We start from the raw sequence: 16842 nt of genomic DNA on the forward strand, positions 1-16842 counted from the left end.
GTCATTGATGGGAACTTCACATCTATTGTCACTATTCACCATCAGATATTCCGTTTTTGTTATACTTATTGTAGTCCCCATTTGTCATATTCCTGATATAAATGTACCACGAACTTAAGATTGTATTCATCTTATGCTAGAATGGCACGATCATCAGCAAAACTTCATGAAAATATCTGCACATCAGTAACAATGATTCCCATTCCTCCACATTAGGAGAGCCACTTCTACATATATCTTGAACAAGGTGGATGACATACTGCAAATTCGTCTCAGTGCTTTTGTGACATTAATAGGTTCTGATCATTCTGAGCCAATTTTAATGTATACCTTATTATCTCTGTACATTTCAATAATAATCTGTAAAAGATGGTCTCCATATACATACTTTTCAAAGTTTTGTACAGTTTTGCTCTAGGAAACGTGGCATAAGCTTTTGCTAAATCTACAAATGTAATGTGTAACTCCATCCCTACTGCTATAAATTTTTCCATTAACTGTTGTAACACACAGAAGTTTCAAGAATGAAATTTCCACTCTACAGTGGAGTGTGCGCTGATATGAAACTTCCTGGCAGATTAAAACTGTGTGCCGGACCGAGACTCGAACTTGGGACCTTTGCCTTTCGACGGCAAGCACTCTACCAACTGAGCTACCCAAGCACGACTCACGCCTCGTCTTCACAGCCCGCGAAAGGCAAAGGTCCCGAGTTCGAGTCTCGGTCCGGCACACAGTTTTAATCTGCCAGGAAGTTTCATATCAGCGCACACTCCGCTGTAGAGTGGAAATTTCATTCTTGAAACATCCCCCAGGCTGTGGCTAAGCCATGTCTCCGCAGTATCCTTTCTTTCAGCAGTGCTAGTTCTGCAAGGTTCGCAGGAGAGCTTCTGTAAAGTTTGGAAGGTAGGAGACGAGGTACTGGCAGAAGTAAAGCTGTGAGGATGGGGCGTGAGTCGTGCTTGGGTAGCTCAGTTGGTAAAGCACTTGCCCGCGAAAGGCAAAGTTCCCAAGTTCGAGTCTCAGTCCGGCACACAGTTTTAATCTGCCAGGAAGTTTCAACACAGAAGTTGTCTACAGAGGATCTGTTCTGTCTTAAACAACTCTGGTCTTTCCTGATATGGTGGTGAATATTCTGCCTTACTTTCTCACACACAATTTTGCAAAATAAGTGGCTTATCCAGAGTTCACACTAATGCCTCTGTAGCAGCTAGTGTCTCATCTATTCCTCTACTTGGAAATGGAAACCATATATTAGCTTTTCTACTCTGATTGAATTTCAGTATGTTGACAACAGTTGTTTATAAGATGCAATATACTTTTCTTCACATGGTGTCAGCCAGCTTTCAATAATTCCACAGAAATATTTGCAGGACCAAGTGATCAGCCATTCTTAACATTTTAGCTAAATGTGCCATTCTATTCCTCTACTGTAATGCTCATATTACATTTTAGCTAATGTACTTTTCACTTCCCTACCGTAATGATCATATTTAGAACAATTTATTCAGTTTTACCTTCTTCCTCTTTTGCGTACTGGCTGTCTACAATTATAAGATCTGTATACTGCTTTTTCCTTTCACTTAGAGTAATTAAGTTGTCTACTGCAAAACTGACTACGTTCCATGTCACAGTGAGAAGCTGCAAGAGGTCACTTCCGCCTGCAAGCCTCTCCCTATGTGATTATTTCTAATCTTGTCTCCCCTGGTCTTTCGTAGAGCAGATCTATGGAATTTAATTTTACAAGCCTGTGGTTGACTTACGTGCCTTTTGGCAAAGCCCTCTAGACTACAGGACATGACAGGCAGATGGAAAGTTTTGAACATAGTCCGTGCAGCTCTTAGAGGAACATACTTTATTCCAGACAAGACTTTGTATTAGATTGAAGATTTTGGATCCTTTGGTTACTCTGTTCAGAAATTCAAGACTGACACTCTGAAGTGTAACATACCACTTCTGTGAAGTGATGTGTTGCACAATGTTTATAGTACTGATGAATGACAACCACCAAACATACAGTTAATAGTTATTAGTAGGTTTAGGGAGTTTGGATATGCATATTGTGTAGACAATTTGTATTGTTTGTGCATGTTGAAAATCGTGATGGATGCAGCTTTTGTGCAAGAAGGAGGTGGCACTGGCAGTTTCATCACACTTTGCGCTGCTTACTAGTTTGGCACTCCATGCAATTGTGCCTCTGCCTTAGAGATTAGCTGTGCTCCATGGAACAGCACATGCCTTGACAATGGACTATGTCATGAAAAGAAAGAGGAATTAGTCCAGCTGGAGTGTCTGCTCTGAAACCTGTTAGAAAGTGGATGCTCAACTGCCTATAAACTAGTAATAATGCAACTGTCAAAGCAAAATTGTACATCTTTAAACAGCAACTTAAGTTATTTGGTAGCTTGTTGGACATAGATAAGTATGATTTTTATCTCCAGCACAGGTCAGACTGCACAAGAGATGAAGTCCACAAAAAGAAGAAAGAAGATCCAGACAGGGCAAATGTACTCCAGATAAACAAGTCAGTAATTTCAGATCTGCACCCCACAGAATCAGAATTATTTCATGAAGGAACCCACTGACATTTTTCAAATACAGCAGGGAATATCCCTTCTTCCATTGCCTGCCACTATCAAGATATGTGAAATTATTAATTCTCTTGATCTTCTTTCCCTCCACAAATAAGTTACATGAAGTGGCTGTTCTACTCAGTCACACTGCTGACATCTTGTTTCAGTTCCCAGATAACCCAAACTCTTTGAGCTTGGGGTTCCTCAGGCTCAATGTTGTCGGTACCTCCAACTTAGTATGGCCCCAAATGGCGACGTCATCTGCTTGACAAAAGCCTTTAGCACTCCCTTTTCCAATATACTTCACTACAATTTCTGTGGGTGTAATGAAGAGTTATGAGGAAAATGTACTGTCCTGTTGTATCCGCCCTTTGTTCTAAACCCGCGCGACCGCTACGGTCGCAGGTTCGAATCCTGCCTCAGGCATGGCTGTGTGTGATGTCCTTAGGTTAGTTAGGTTTAAGCAGTTCTAAGTTCTAGGGGACTGATCACCTCAGATGTTAAGTCCCATAGTGCTCAGAGCCATTTGAACCATTTTTTTTTGTTCTAAACCACATCTCCCATTTGTATACTGTTTACATGATTACCATACGCATTTGCATTTTCATAATTAGAGAGTTGAGTTCCATATTTTATACCTCAGTACATTGTCATATTCTTCCTCTAAATTAATCACCACCAAGTTCATTTAGTTTATGGATCAAATGGGGAAAAAACTTTACAATTTATTTTACTTACATGGGATCAGCAATTACCAAATGTCTTTGGTCCAGATGGGAATTAATTTTGCCATTACAATCAACAATGCTATTGTTATACCTGTCAGAAGGTGAGCGGAGGTCTACTCTCAGTGGTTCGGCACGCCCGCCTGGCGTTGCTGTTTGAACCCGTCCACCGGTAGCTACCATGGTACCAGGAAGTGCAACAACTGGAGACAGGGGTGATTTCTTCAGTGGTGCCTGAACATTAAAAAGAAACAGAAAACAATATTACACACTTATTCCATATCACACTGGCACAGCTAATAACAAAGAATGTCACATACGTTGGGGAAACCCACCAGTTGTATGGAGCTCTTCTTTAAGTAGGTGATGCCAGTTGGTTTTGCACCTGTACTGCCCAGTCCTTCAGAACCCAACCCTTCCTCGTAGCTCCTCAGTTCTTCTTTCAGTGACGTCTTCGAGTCTTCCTCTCCTGTCAACATATTACAAAATTCAATTAATAGGCTACATTTATTCGTATGGTGCAAAAATATATATGTACAAAATGATCTGTGGAAAATGTAACTAACTAACTAACCCACTCTAACCAAACATACAAATTGAAGAGGTACCACATTTCTCTTGGTGCCAGGTCTCTTTTTGCCTTGTTCTTCTAAAAAGGATACAAGAAGCAGCAGATTGTCAACTATGAGAAAAACAGGCTGGCTTTTAAAGTGGGAGATCCTGCTCCAAGCAAATACTTGTTGTGTGAAACATAGGCGAACAATGCATAGAGTTCAACTGTCCACTGCACCTAAAGTTTATTGATCTAAAAAAGCATTTGACTTTACACACCTAGAAATTTGTGGAATATTGATGGCTAATAAAGAATTCCTGACCATCTCATCAATGTTCTCAGAAACTTGTTATCTATATTCTAGTTGATGAATGAGAACCAGAAGATGGGGCATCCCTTTCTTTAGCTTTCTGACACATGAGAGACAAGGATGCATTGTGTCACCATTCCTTTTCATATTAGTTGTATTTTTCATAATGAGAAAAAACTCTGGACGACTCCAACATTGACATATGTCTTAATGAACAATGTGGCCTTATGGATCTGTGTTTTGCTGATGACACTATTCTTCTGACAGAATCACCACAAAGTTTACAACTAATGTCTACCATGTTGGACAGAATGGCCAGTTTTGTAGGGCTACAAATACACAGCGATAGAAACAATGTCCATAAAAAGTGGAAATGTACCTACTCAATTAACAGTGCAACAGATACTAAAAGATGTTAATAGATTTCTATATCTTGTCAGCCTTGTTGGTAACAGTGGGTATGTCGCTCCAGACATCATCAGGAGACTTGGGAAGGCTTCTGCAGTCTTACAACGAATGTGATCCACATGGCAATTAAACTCTACGAGTGTGTCCAAAATGTTTTGGCTGTACTCCGCTATCATCCAATCGATGGCGTTCTGGCATGTGAGACCTCGAAAAGTCAACAAAATCAGCACACAATCTCAATGTTTCTCATCAACAATGCTTGATGTGAATTCTGAAGACCATTTATCGAGATCACATTTCAGATGATGGAGTGCTGAAAAGAATTAGTCAATTCAGCCTGCATACAACTGTTGCTGAAAGAAGGGTTAAACTTGCAAGGCATGTTCTACAAATGAAAGATGGAAGAAGCCACAGATCAGCACAGTTGTGAGTACAGAAGTAGAGGAAGATCTTGTAACGCCTGGAAACAAACTTTTGGAAAGGCTTTTCAATGCATAGACTTGAACTGGGACAAAGCTGTAAATCTGGCAGTTAACCATGTTGTTGCAGGAAATTTACTGCCTGAAATGCTACCTACCACTGGAGGAACTAAGACCGATGACACTTGCTAAGGTCTGAGCTGATATTTGAAAAGAGATAAGGAAGATATACCCGTCCAGAGTTTAAATAATGGAAGAAAATAAAGATATAATCTCAGTGTATACCAATAGATGCATAAACAAGATTGGTAAAGTTGCTAAGCTTCAGAAGATGTTCTTCTTCAGAGGTGAATAGTGCAGAAAACGCATACACAGCACTTGCTTAACTTCTTAACTTTTTGTTAAGAATTTATATATGGTTTTCCCAGCTTAAGTGTTCATCCATCCATAATCGTACAGTTCTTTTCCTGAATTGCGTGGTTCCCTAATGCAACCTTTATATGGGTACCACATTTATTTCAGTCATACACTTCTCCTATCATTAACAATTAGACAAGGATTTTTAAAAGCATTTTTCTGCTACTTCTACTGTTTTGAAAATTTTCTGCTGCAATTCATAATCATTCTTTATGATGGTATCAGCTGCAAATAAAATAGTAACCACTGCAGAAAATCATTGTGGTACACTTTTACTGAAACCCAAGAGTAACAGTCAATCCAGTACTCAATCCTGGGATACTCCACGATTAATTTTTCTTATATTCAGAATAGTACACTTTACTTCCTGACAACTTTCTATTCTTTGTTTCCACCCAGATAAATATAACTCACAGGAAACACCATGGACATCATAATTACAGTTTTAAAAGTGATTTACATGGCTAAAAGCTTTGGAAAGTTAATTGTTCTCTACAGCTTTGAAAACAAGCTTTAGGAAATTGAAGAGAACTGTTTTTGTTGGTTTTCTTTTTCTTAAACCATCTGTGTCTTAACCAGAACTTGGTTTTTGTTTAGAAAGTCTAGTAATCTATCATACTTTATTCTTTCAATTGTTTATTGAATGTAGAGATAATAGTGATAGTGGTATGAAGTTTCTACTGTCAGACATGTCACCACTTTTATAAACTGGATCCACATGGAAAGAATTTTGTTGCAAATTAGTAACTGGTTTTGTCAACAAGTTGAGAGACAATATTATCAGAACTATATTTAATAATTTTGTCTAGGATACCATCAAATCCACTAGTCATTTACTGATAGCCCTTTGTACTTCTTTGGGTGTTACTGGATATACATACATTGTTATGTCAAGTATTGGAGTTTCTGCCTTTGTGTTTGGATTACATTTACTCATGGTCAGATTTTGAGCTATGTTAATACAATAATGATTAAATGCATTACCTGTTAGAAGTGGATTGTCAACACTATCATTTCTGTATTTTATTTTGATTTATTACTTGCTTTATTAAGTGTGCCTGTATGATTATTTATAACTTTCCACGCGATTTAATGTTGTTGTTTCTCTTTCTGATGTATGAATTACTGTACAACTTTTTGCTGCTACTGTAGTTTTCTTGCACTTTTTTCCCTATAGTGCTTCACATATGGAGTATTCTGCTTTTGCTGTGTTGGTTGGTAACAACAATAAATTTAGCATGAATTCAGCAGTTCATAACCCCAATGCCAGTAGTAAAAATAATTTCCATATAGATCTTGCATTCCTCTCTAGGTTCAGAATGGAGTTTTATATTCTGGTGATAAAGTCTATAACTACTTGCCAGTGGTCATGAGGAGAAAATTGAGAATCCTGAAATATTTATACACAAAGTAAAAGAATACCTTGTTAGCCACTCCTACAATATATAAATTGAAGCTTGGAGTCAGGAATGTAAAATGTGCCTTACTCTAACATTTGTATCAGATCGATACTGAACTTGGCCAGTATTAGATAGTTGATAGTCTATGTAAAAGTACATGTTACAACGATGCTTTGTCTTCTGATGTATTATGTATTATAACATCCACCTCACTGGCATGTATAAGATTTCTCAACACATAGTGGGTACACCTGCATTGTTAATTTGACATAATATTTCATTTGTCAGTTGAACTTGATATTGTGTAGACATCACTGTTACATTTCCACAACAGTATTGTTTCACTCATGCACACACATCAGTCGCATTGTCGGACATTAGGATATTACTATAAAGGTAAGATTTTTCCTCCATGAGATAGATGGAGATTACCTTAAAAAAGTATTTTTTGGTGTTACACTACTTACTTATTAAATATCTCATTATTCACAGATGGTTACTAACAGAGAGATATCACATATGTCACAAAGAAGTAAAAGAATGGTGATGCTGACTTCAGAGCAGTTTGATTAAGGCAGTGATGACTATCATTCAGACAATTCTAACGCTGAGGAGAACTCGGATACCCAAGTCAGACAGTGGCATGGATTCTGAAATGTATGTGAATAATATTCACAATGTGTCCAAGAATGAACAAGGTGCCGCTGACTTAGTTCCGAGCAGGGTACATAGTGACATGTTAATTGACGCAGCTTATCGTGGCAAGATGAACTGTGGAATGGCATCACAGAAACTCATCAAAGAAGAAGAAGTTCAAAATTGTGCAATTGGCAGTAAAAGTTATAGCTACAGTATTCTGGGATTCAGAGGGTGCGATTATGGTCGATATTTTGGAGCAGTGACACACAATAAATTCTGTTCAATACAACAGAAACCTCAGACAGCTTAAAGCACGTCTTCAGTGACTTTGTCCAACAAGGGCTATGGCAGATGTTCTCCTTTTGCATGACAATACAAGGCTAGACATCAATCATCAGGCCAAACATCAGTCATCACACCACTGAAGGGATTATGAAAAAGGAATGGGAAGTTTTGCCTCATCCCCCATACAGTCCTGACCTGGCATGATCAGACTTCTATATGTTTGGGATGCTAAAACAAGCAAGTCAGCGGATTCACTTTATTTTCAGAAGCAGGAGTGTGCATTTTACCACAATGGAATACACGTTCTTGTTAAAAGACTGGACAAAACTGTAGAAATAGACAGACATTATATTTAAAAATCGTAAATTAATCGTCAGAGTTGTGGTTTTCAACTTATGTAGCTGCATTTGAAATTCTTGACAAAAAAAGAAAGTGGGAGAGGCATTAGTTTTTGAGTGATCTTTACAAATTACTAAGGATGTTCTGCCATGGAAGAAAGATTTCTTTTGTTGGTGCCTGAGACCTTTCCACTGCCCACAACGCAAAGAACTCCTGAGAAATGTTTGCGTTAATAAAGAAAGCCCCACACAGTCATTATTTCCACACTCCTTGCTGAGCAGAGTGGCTTGATGGTATGGGAAGGCTGCTGTGTGTAGAGATGATGACATCTGCTAGGCCTCACTGCATATCACCACAAGTCAATGCATGACACAAAATCCAATAAATAACTGCTCTGAAACTGAGGTTAGTGTTCCTTCTAGACTATGACGGAAACTACTGACGTTTTGCACTATTTATGTGAGAAAAAAATTCCATAAATTAATAGGACTTCTGATTTCATTTCCAACACTTTTGTGATGCAGAAATTTCATTTTTATATGTACTTCCAGAGTACAAATTATGAAGGAATGTAGGCTAATCAAACACAGCTGCCCAGTAGTATCATTACAACATGAATATTACAAAGGTAGTAAATTATACTGAGAAAAGAAAAAAATTAGCTACCACTAATGAAGGAGTCATCTGTGTAGCAACATTGTCCAGTCACACGGACAACACCTCAGTATTAAGCCTGAAGAACATCCCAGGAAACAGGAGTATTCTTTGAAGAAGTCTCATAACTCAGAAGTTGGCAAATCACAACGGAAACCTATGTTTAATAATTGGATATTATTTATTTGGACACTTTGAAATTAACCTACATTTCATGTGCAGCTTATAATCTGAAGCACACCAACTGGAAAGTACCAGTGCTCATAAACATTGGTGAAATTGTCGGCTTCTTAAAAACGGACATGGTAAGATCTTCCTCACACCTTAAAAACAGAGGATGGAACAGGATTCAGGAATTCCGTGAAAATGACTACAAAAGATTTTGAAAGACTTCTATAGACAGCTGTGGGGCTTACTTTAACAATTTCAGACTATCAATTTCTGCTTCCCTTAGTTTTCCAATCACAGCTCACATTCATAATTCACTGCATGTTCTTTGGACAATGGGCAGTGAGTTTTCTGGTACCGCGCACAGCGGAATTTGAATCCCTGCCAGACGTCATGGATGTCGAAGACCCATAGAGGTCTCTGTACCATCGCGCCGTAATCTGTGGCGGCGCGCGCCTCCTGGCCCGCATTTAGAGTGAGGGCGCCACAGTGGAACACGTGGTTGCAGCGGCCAATAGCAGCATCCCCAATCAAGTACTTAAGTGCATGCCTGTCGCTCAGCCTGCCAGTCTAACCTCACATGTGTCCCCGAACATATCGCCTCGCATTAGACAGCGTATTGACTTTTGTGTTGCTTTACGAGTGGACGTGGTTGTCTTGTTTGGTTTGTGACTCTGTTCTTGTTTTGTGTTGTAAGGTCCTTCGTTGGTCGTGTCCATCTTCTACCGTTGTGTTGTTGTTCATGGGCCGCTCCGCGGGTCCCGCCGCGTTTCTGTCACGACAACCCCGCGATTGTTCCGGTCGCCATTACAACAAGTTTCTTAACTTCAAAGTATTGTAAGCAACTGTTCGTGAACAACTGCACAGTGAATAAACATGTGAATCCAGAATCTCTGGCTTTTAAGTTTTTATGCAAAAAGTAAAAGGTTTCCTGATAAGATACTTCAGCATATGATGCAGTGCTGCTTGGTTTATATAATGAAAGTTTTTTCAGCAGCACAGTAGTGACAACTTCAGCTTTCTACTTCCACTGAATCAAACACAGATGCAATTAAATAATGATACCCTCCCAGCACTGACATGAGATGTCACTACAAACGCCAATTAAATATGGAACAGATAACATTCAGATAACATACCTTATCTGAAAGCCCTCAATCTCTTCTTTCTTATCAACATCTTATCTTTTGTTACAATATATAAAAAAGTTACCTTTATCCAAAATGGCCAGTGTCCAGAATGTTCAAATATTAGAATAAAATCCTTTCAAACATCCAGTGCTGCTGTCTGGTAGCTCTGATTGTTCTGCTTCCAAATAATATGTACTTGTACTAGAATAACTTGTTAGTTAATGAAATACTTCAATTAGAAAAATTGAGTTCCCAGAAAATTGTTGACAGGCTTTGCTAAAAATTGAGGATAAAAGGACATACCTAAACTTCTGCTGCATAACACAGGACCCATCAGGATAGATTACTATACACCTTAAACATGCTGAGTTGCAGGCAGGCACAACAAAAAGCCTGTTACAGATTTTGAGCTTTTGGCTAAAGCCTTCATCAGAAAAGAAAAACACACACACATCACACACACACGTACACGATCCCTATCTCTGGCTGCTCAGTCCAGAGTGCTAAATTGCTAAAATTCAACAAAGCCCCAGAGCCCAACTGAATCCCACACAAATTACACACAGAATTTGCAACTGAGTTAGCTCCTCTTTTAAGTATAATATACCACACATCCATCAAACAAAGGCTGCCCCTTCACTGAGTGGTCAGCACATCTGACTGCCATGCAGTGGGCCCTAGTTTGATTCCCAGCCAGATTGGAGATTTTCTCCACTTGGGGACTGGGTGCTTTGTTGTCCTTGCCGTCTCTTCATTATCATCGATACCCAAGTTGCCCAATGTGGTGTCAGCTGAAAAAACTTGCAACTTGGGGGCCTAGCTTCCCCAGGTGGAGACTCATGGCCGTCAATGCAATAAAACAATTTCATTTGATTGGGAAAAAAGAACTACGCCCAGTAGTTGAAAGAAAGCATGGGTCACACCCAATGACAAGAATGGCAGCAGAAGTGATTCACAAAACTACTGCCCAATATCCTCAACATCAATTTGTTGTACAATATTCAAACATATTATGAGCTCAAATATGATGAAGTGTCTCAAAGATAATAACATCTTCCATTCCCCTCAGTGTGGATTCCAAAATCATCAATCACATGAAAGAGATGTTGCACTTTCCCCACATGATATTCTGAAAGCCGTGGATGATGCCATCAGATGGATGCAGAACGAGGTATTTAGTGAAATCCATGATCACATTGTTGATCCCTACAGAGGAAATTTTCGTCCTCCATTTACGTCATAACCTGCTAGTGTATTTCTTATTCCAAAATTGTTTAACTTATTGACATGATAGAGACATGTCTATAGCTCAATGCATCTGTTGGACTGCCCTTCTAGAAAACAAGAGTGACTTGCACATTTTTCAAATCACTATGAACACGTCACCCCTTCAGCGACCTATGTTATTTGCTACTAGAAGAAGAGCATAATACTCTTCCGTATAAAGTGTAAAATTCCTTCTGCCATGCACTTCAGAGTGGTTTGCACAGTACAGATGTACATATAGATATGTGCAGAGCTGCGTCAAGGGTGGCTACCTGCATGTTGGCAAGTCCCCTGCCACTGAAATTTGCCAATCACAAAGTTACTTTATTTGAGATGCATCTGCCCCCAACCCCCCCCCCCCCCCCCCCTTTTTCACTTCGCTTTCCTGTGCTCCGAATGATGGTGTTCAACCCTAATTGCTCAGGGAATATCATAGGTACTCTGTATGCCATCCCCTATCCCAAACAGCAACTGGTGTCTTGGTGGATGGCAAAACTGTTGTTCCCTAATATCATGTAAACCTGCTTTTGGCCTTTCTGCTTCTCGGCAGAGTCTCAAGTCTTACAAACACCTGTAAAGTTAACATCACTATTAATTAAATGCAACTGGCATTTTGATTGCAGAAGGGGTATGATGACATCAACTCAGTATCTTGGTGAGTATGCTACGTATGAGGCAACAAACATATTACAAACTGTTCAGGTGCCAGTAGTGGTGAAGCATAATCAAAATTCATGTAACTAAATTGCTATATTCATTGCAAAATTAGCAGGAGTAAAACAAAGATGTGACAAACAATTGATTTTGTTTGATACAGTGATATGATGAGCAAGGTCAATCTGAGGGAAATCTATTTTTGTACGCTTCTTTGCAAACCAATAATTCAAGTCAAAAATATTTTACAAAAGCAACAGAGAAAACAGATGTATATCAGGAATCAGGCATATACCAACTAAAATGTAATATATATATATGATAAAAGAAATGTGGTTTAAGCCATGAGAACATTTAAAACCAGAAGCCATGAGAACATTTAAAATCAGATATAAAGAACATGTAAGAGCATGGTAGTACAGGATAAATCACTCAATTGTACCAAACACTTACACCAACACCAACATAAAATTAGCACCATAGACACAGACATGGAAATAATAAGGATAAACAACAAGAAATACCTCCTTATTTTATATACAGAAACCATAACAGAAAAAAAACAACTCATAAGTGATCTGGCCAACATGGCAAACCAAGCAATTTTTAAATTAATAGACCATTTCAATACAGACACATCACCACACCTCTACCTGCATCATCCACTCACTAACCTCCCCCCTCCCTCTCTCACCCCATTAGTTCCTGTTCATGACTACTATCTCCTTCCAGTTGCTTTCCCCCATCCCCCCCTCACAAAACCTGAACCACTACCCCCCCCCCCCCCCTTGAACTAACATCTTTGATGAACATTTGAGACATCATCACTAATTTACACTTGCATCAATCCCCCCCCACACACACACACACACAATAACAAATTTGTATTCTCATATTGCAACATGTAAAACCTACACAGAAAAGAAACAAACACAAACATTGTGCTGGGTGCAGAACACATAAAACTACAATACTTTCCTCTCTTGAAGTTTTAAAAAAGCAAGGAGAAATGGAAATAACATATATGCAGCAGCAGAAAAAGTGGAATACAAAACAGCAAAAAATTTTGACCTCAATATCCATTAACAAAGAAGGAAAAAGCGGTGGTTTGCAGAACATATAAATAAGAGGCAAACATACAGTAAGAAAATTACAAGTCAATTTTATAAAAAAATACTGTTTTACGCAACAGATGCTTTATGTATCCACATTTCCAGAAGATGCTTTATAAATAAAAAGCAAAACACATTTGGCGAAAAGTACCTTTTATGTCCAGTAAACTTAATATGGAAAAATAAATAATAATTGATTATTTTTGCATGTCTGTCAGTATATAATGATGGAAAGCAAAACACAACACCAAAAAATGATTAATCTAGAGTAATGAAATTCTGGAAATCCATTTGTCTAGGTAACATATTTAAGATATGAATATAATAGAGGGAAACATTCCAGGTGGAAAAATATATCTAAAAACAAAGATGATGTGACTTACCAAACGAAAGCGTTGGCAGGTCGATAGACACACAAACAAACACAAACATACACACAAAATTTTGTGTGTATGTTTGTGTTTGTTTGTGTGTCTATCGACCTGCCAATGCTTTCGTTTGGTAAGTCACATCATCTTTGTTTTTAGATATAACATATTTAAGAGATTAACATTGCAGGATCACATGTTAATATAAGCGCAAGATAAGCCATTGCAAATGTGAAATGCCGGTACATTAATAACTCGTGTAACCATCAGAATTTTCAATGAAAGCATGCAAACATGTATGCACTGTGTTGTACAGATGGTGTATGTCAGTTTGTGGGAGAGACTCCCATGCCTGTTATGATTGGTCAGTCAATACACGGAAGGTCAATGCTGGTTGTGGATGACACTGGGGTTGTCATACAATGATATCCCATTCGTGCTCGATTGGAGACAGATCTGGTGATGGAGCATGGCAAGACAACTTGTCGACACTCTGTAGATCATGTTGGGTTACAACAGGGATATGTGAGTGAGTGTTATCCTGTTGGAAAACACCCCCAGGAATGCTGTTAATGAATGGTAAGCGCAACAGGTCGAATCACCAAACTGATGCACAATTTTGCAGCCAGGGTGCTGTCGCATGAAATTTCTCCTCAGACTATGACAGCAGGTTTAGGTACAGTGTGTCCAGACACAAGACACTAGCCTCCTCCTAACCAACACACAGCCATCACTGGTAACGATGCAGGATTAGCTTTCATCAAAAAACACAACAGACCCATGTTGCCCTCCAATGACACAACTGAATTCACAAATGGCAGTGGATTGGGGTCAGTGAAATGTGCGCTTCAGGTCATCTGGCTCAGAACTGTCCTAGAAGTAATTGATTTGTAACAGTTCGCTGTGTCACTGTGGTGCCGACTGCGGCTCAAATTGCTGTCGCGGATGTGGAACAATGGGACACAGCCATATGCTGAACACAATGGTCTTCCATCTGAGTAATGTCAGATGGGTGTCCGGAGCCCGATCTTCTTGTGACCGTACGTTCTCGTGACCACCACTACCAGCAGTCATATACAGTGGCTACACTCTTGCCAAGTCTTTCTCAGAAGGAATATCCAGCTTCTCGTAGCCCTATTACACAACCTCATTCAAACTCAGTGAGCTGCTAATGATGGCATCTATGTCGCCTTAAAGGCATTCTCGACTAAAATCAACTCACCGTGTCCAGTCTCAGAAGTAACTAACGCTCATGACCATTACATTGTGTATTTAAAGCAAACCTGATTTACTCCCTCATAATTCATAATGGCACTACTAATCCCACTCTTATGCGAGTGGTGTGAAATTTGAACAGACGTCATCCTTCAAATGGAGAAACAAACCTACCAACTTTTGTTTATGTTCCACAACTCCTTCTCGGTGTAGCGATTTCTTTTGCCAGTGTATACAAAATTTTTGTTTCATATGCCGAGGTATCTCCCCAAGTAACTGTAAGTGCTCAGGTCAGCCACAGACATTGAACCCTGCCCCATGAGCACTGTGTAAACTCCAAATCAGAATCAACTTTGATTTTGTTTATTGCAAAAATGTTAGTTAGTGTACATAAAAAGGCAGAGTTCTTTCTTCTTCTTTTGCAGAATAAGTAAAAGACAGTTCTAATGAGAATCTCAAATGAGAAACATATTATCTAGATGAGTCATCTGCATTTACTTCACTGACTTTTGTTATTCCTCCTCCCTCCACGCGTAATAAACAGCCTTGGATCTCTCAACTGGACATTAGCACTTTTTACGACTCTAATGATGAAATGGTGGAATAGCTGTGCAGTAACATAGACAAGAACTTATAAAAAAAATATCAAATTACAACTTTACCATAGTTAATTATGTGGTCTAGTTCAAATTTAAAGCAGTCACTTACTCACTCATATTATGTGGCATTTGTCACTCTACAGAACGCCTGACAGATACTAACAGCAATTGTGCCACGAAAATTACAATACGAGGAAGGACAGCAAATAGTGAAATTTTACTTATTGTGTGTATGTAGTATATTAGGAATGAGACATCATGAACTGTGTAGGTGATTTGAGAAGACACAGGGTGCAAAAACTAGTTTACAGAGGCACCACCTGTGACATCAACAGTGGTGCTAATCTCGACGGGCATGGAGTCGACGTGAGCTCAGATGACAGATACGGGTATGTCATTTCATGCTGCACTACTATGTGCCAGTGTTCGTCAAGCGTAACAGCTGGCGAGTGGTGGTGTGCCAGTCACTAGGAAACCTGTGTCCTGATATTTTCAGTTGGTCAAAGAGACAGAGAACTGCTGGCCAGGGCAACAGCCAGAAACCCTCTGTATTGAGGTAGGTCAGGACAGCAAGGGCAACAGGCAGTCTTGTGTTATATTGCTAAAACACGAGATCACGTACACCTTAAAGCTAGGGCATAGGTGCTGGTCTTAACACAACAGAAATGTAATGGCTACCATCCCGAATCAGGGGTGATTTAAGTTGTACGCCCCTATAGCAGTACATACCATTACCCCTCTGACAGAGGAAAGCCGTGGGTTTCTGTTTGTTCTCCTCAGAATTACCACATGTGGATACATGGATCGTGAAGCTGTGTGCAAAACAACAACATGGTGCCACTCCCATGTCCAGTATTGCCATCAATTGCACCAATGGTGATGTGCTGATGGGATCTGCAACAATGTTCGCTCTGCTGACAGTTTGCACTGCACCAGGTGTCGATACATTGTCCATGAGCATACTTGTCATGCTGCATACAAGTCAGGTACAGGTCGTGGCTGTACAATCCTTCGCAGCTGAACAACACGTCTCTCCTCTCGGGCACTACAGATGTGGGGCCACTCACTGCATGACTTTGAGTACAGCCCTCCTGAAGTCAAAGATTCTGTAGTTGCACGATAGCTGACGGATCCCTACTGACACGAGCATCTGTATTGAGAAACGATAAACTGCTCTCGATATGGCACAATGCTGCTGATGTCAAATTCGGACAAGTGTTAGTACAGTTTCTTCTTCATACACGAGGCATATCACAGTCTTGTGACAAACACCCAACATCCAAATGCAGTTTCTGAATGAGAAACCCACTGTTTGATCATCCTTTACATACAGCATGTAGAACTCTTTACTCCTACCTGCTTCATGTGATTGGCCTGAAATATTAATCACTTTCAAATTAAAGAACATACTACACTTTGAACATATTTGATGCTTGTTGGTACTGATACACAACTGTGCCCAGATATGATGGAACGTTTCCTTTGTCTTTATTTCCCTAATGGGAGTGTTGGCAATAAGCCATTGAAACAGTCAATCTGTAACTTCTGTACCTTGCCAGGTTTCCTGCTTCTCTTACCTTTTCTTGCAGTTATCATACACTACTGATGCTG

The 16842-nt window shown here is 39.4% G+C and overlaps 1 protein-coding gene across 1 annotated transcript in view; it reads right to left on the reverse strand.

The window, feature by feature from the left end:
- LOC126425154 (centrosomal protein of 164 kDa) overlaps window positions 1–16842 on the reverse strand; it is a 688023-nt gene that overhangs the window by 194734 nt on the left and 476447 nt on the right. The window contains exons 4-5 of the mRNA XM_050088105.1: window positions 3631–3764; window positions 3390–3529 (exon numbers count right to left, since the gene is read on the reverse strand). Coding sequence (XP_049944062.1) covers window positions 3390–3529; window positions 3631–3764 — 274 coding nt within the window. The remainder of the gene's footprint in view (window positions 1–3389; window positions 3530–3630; window positions 3765–16842) is intronic.

Source organism: Schistocerca serialis, chromosome 10, assembly GCF_023864345.2.
Source record: "Schistocerca serialis cubense isolate TAMUIC-IGC-003099 chromosome 10, iqSchSeri2.2, whole genome shotgun sequence".
NCBI lineage: Eukaryota > Metazoa > Arthropoda > Insecta > Orthoptera > Acrididae > Schistocerca > Schistocerca serialis.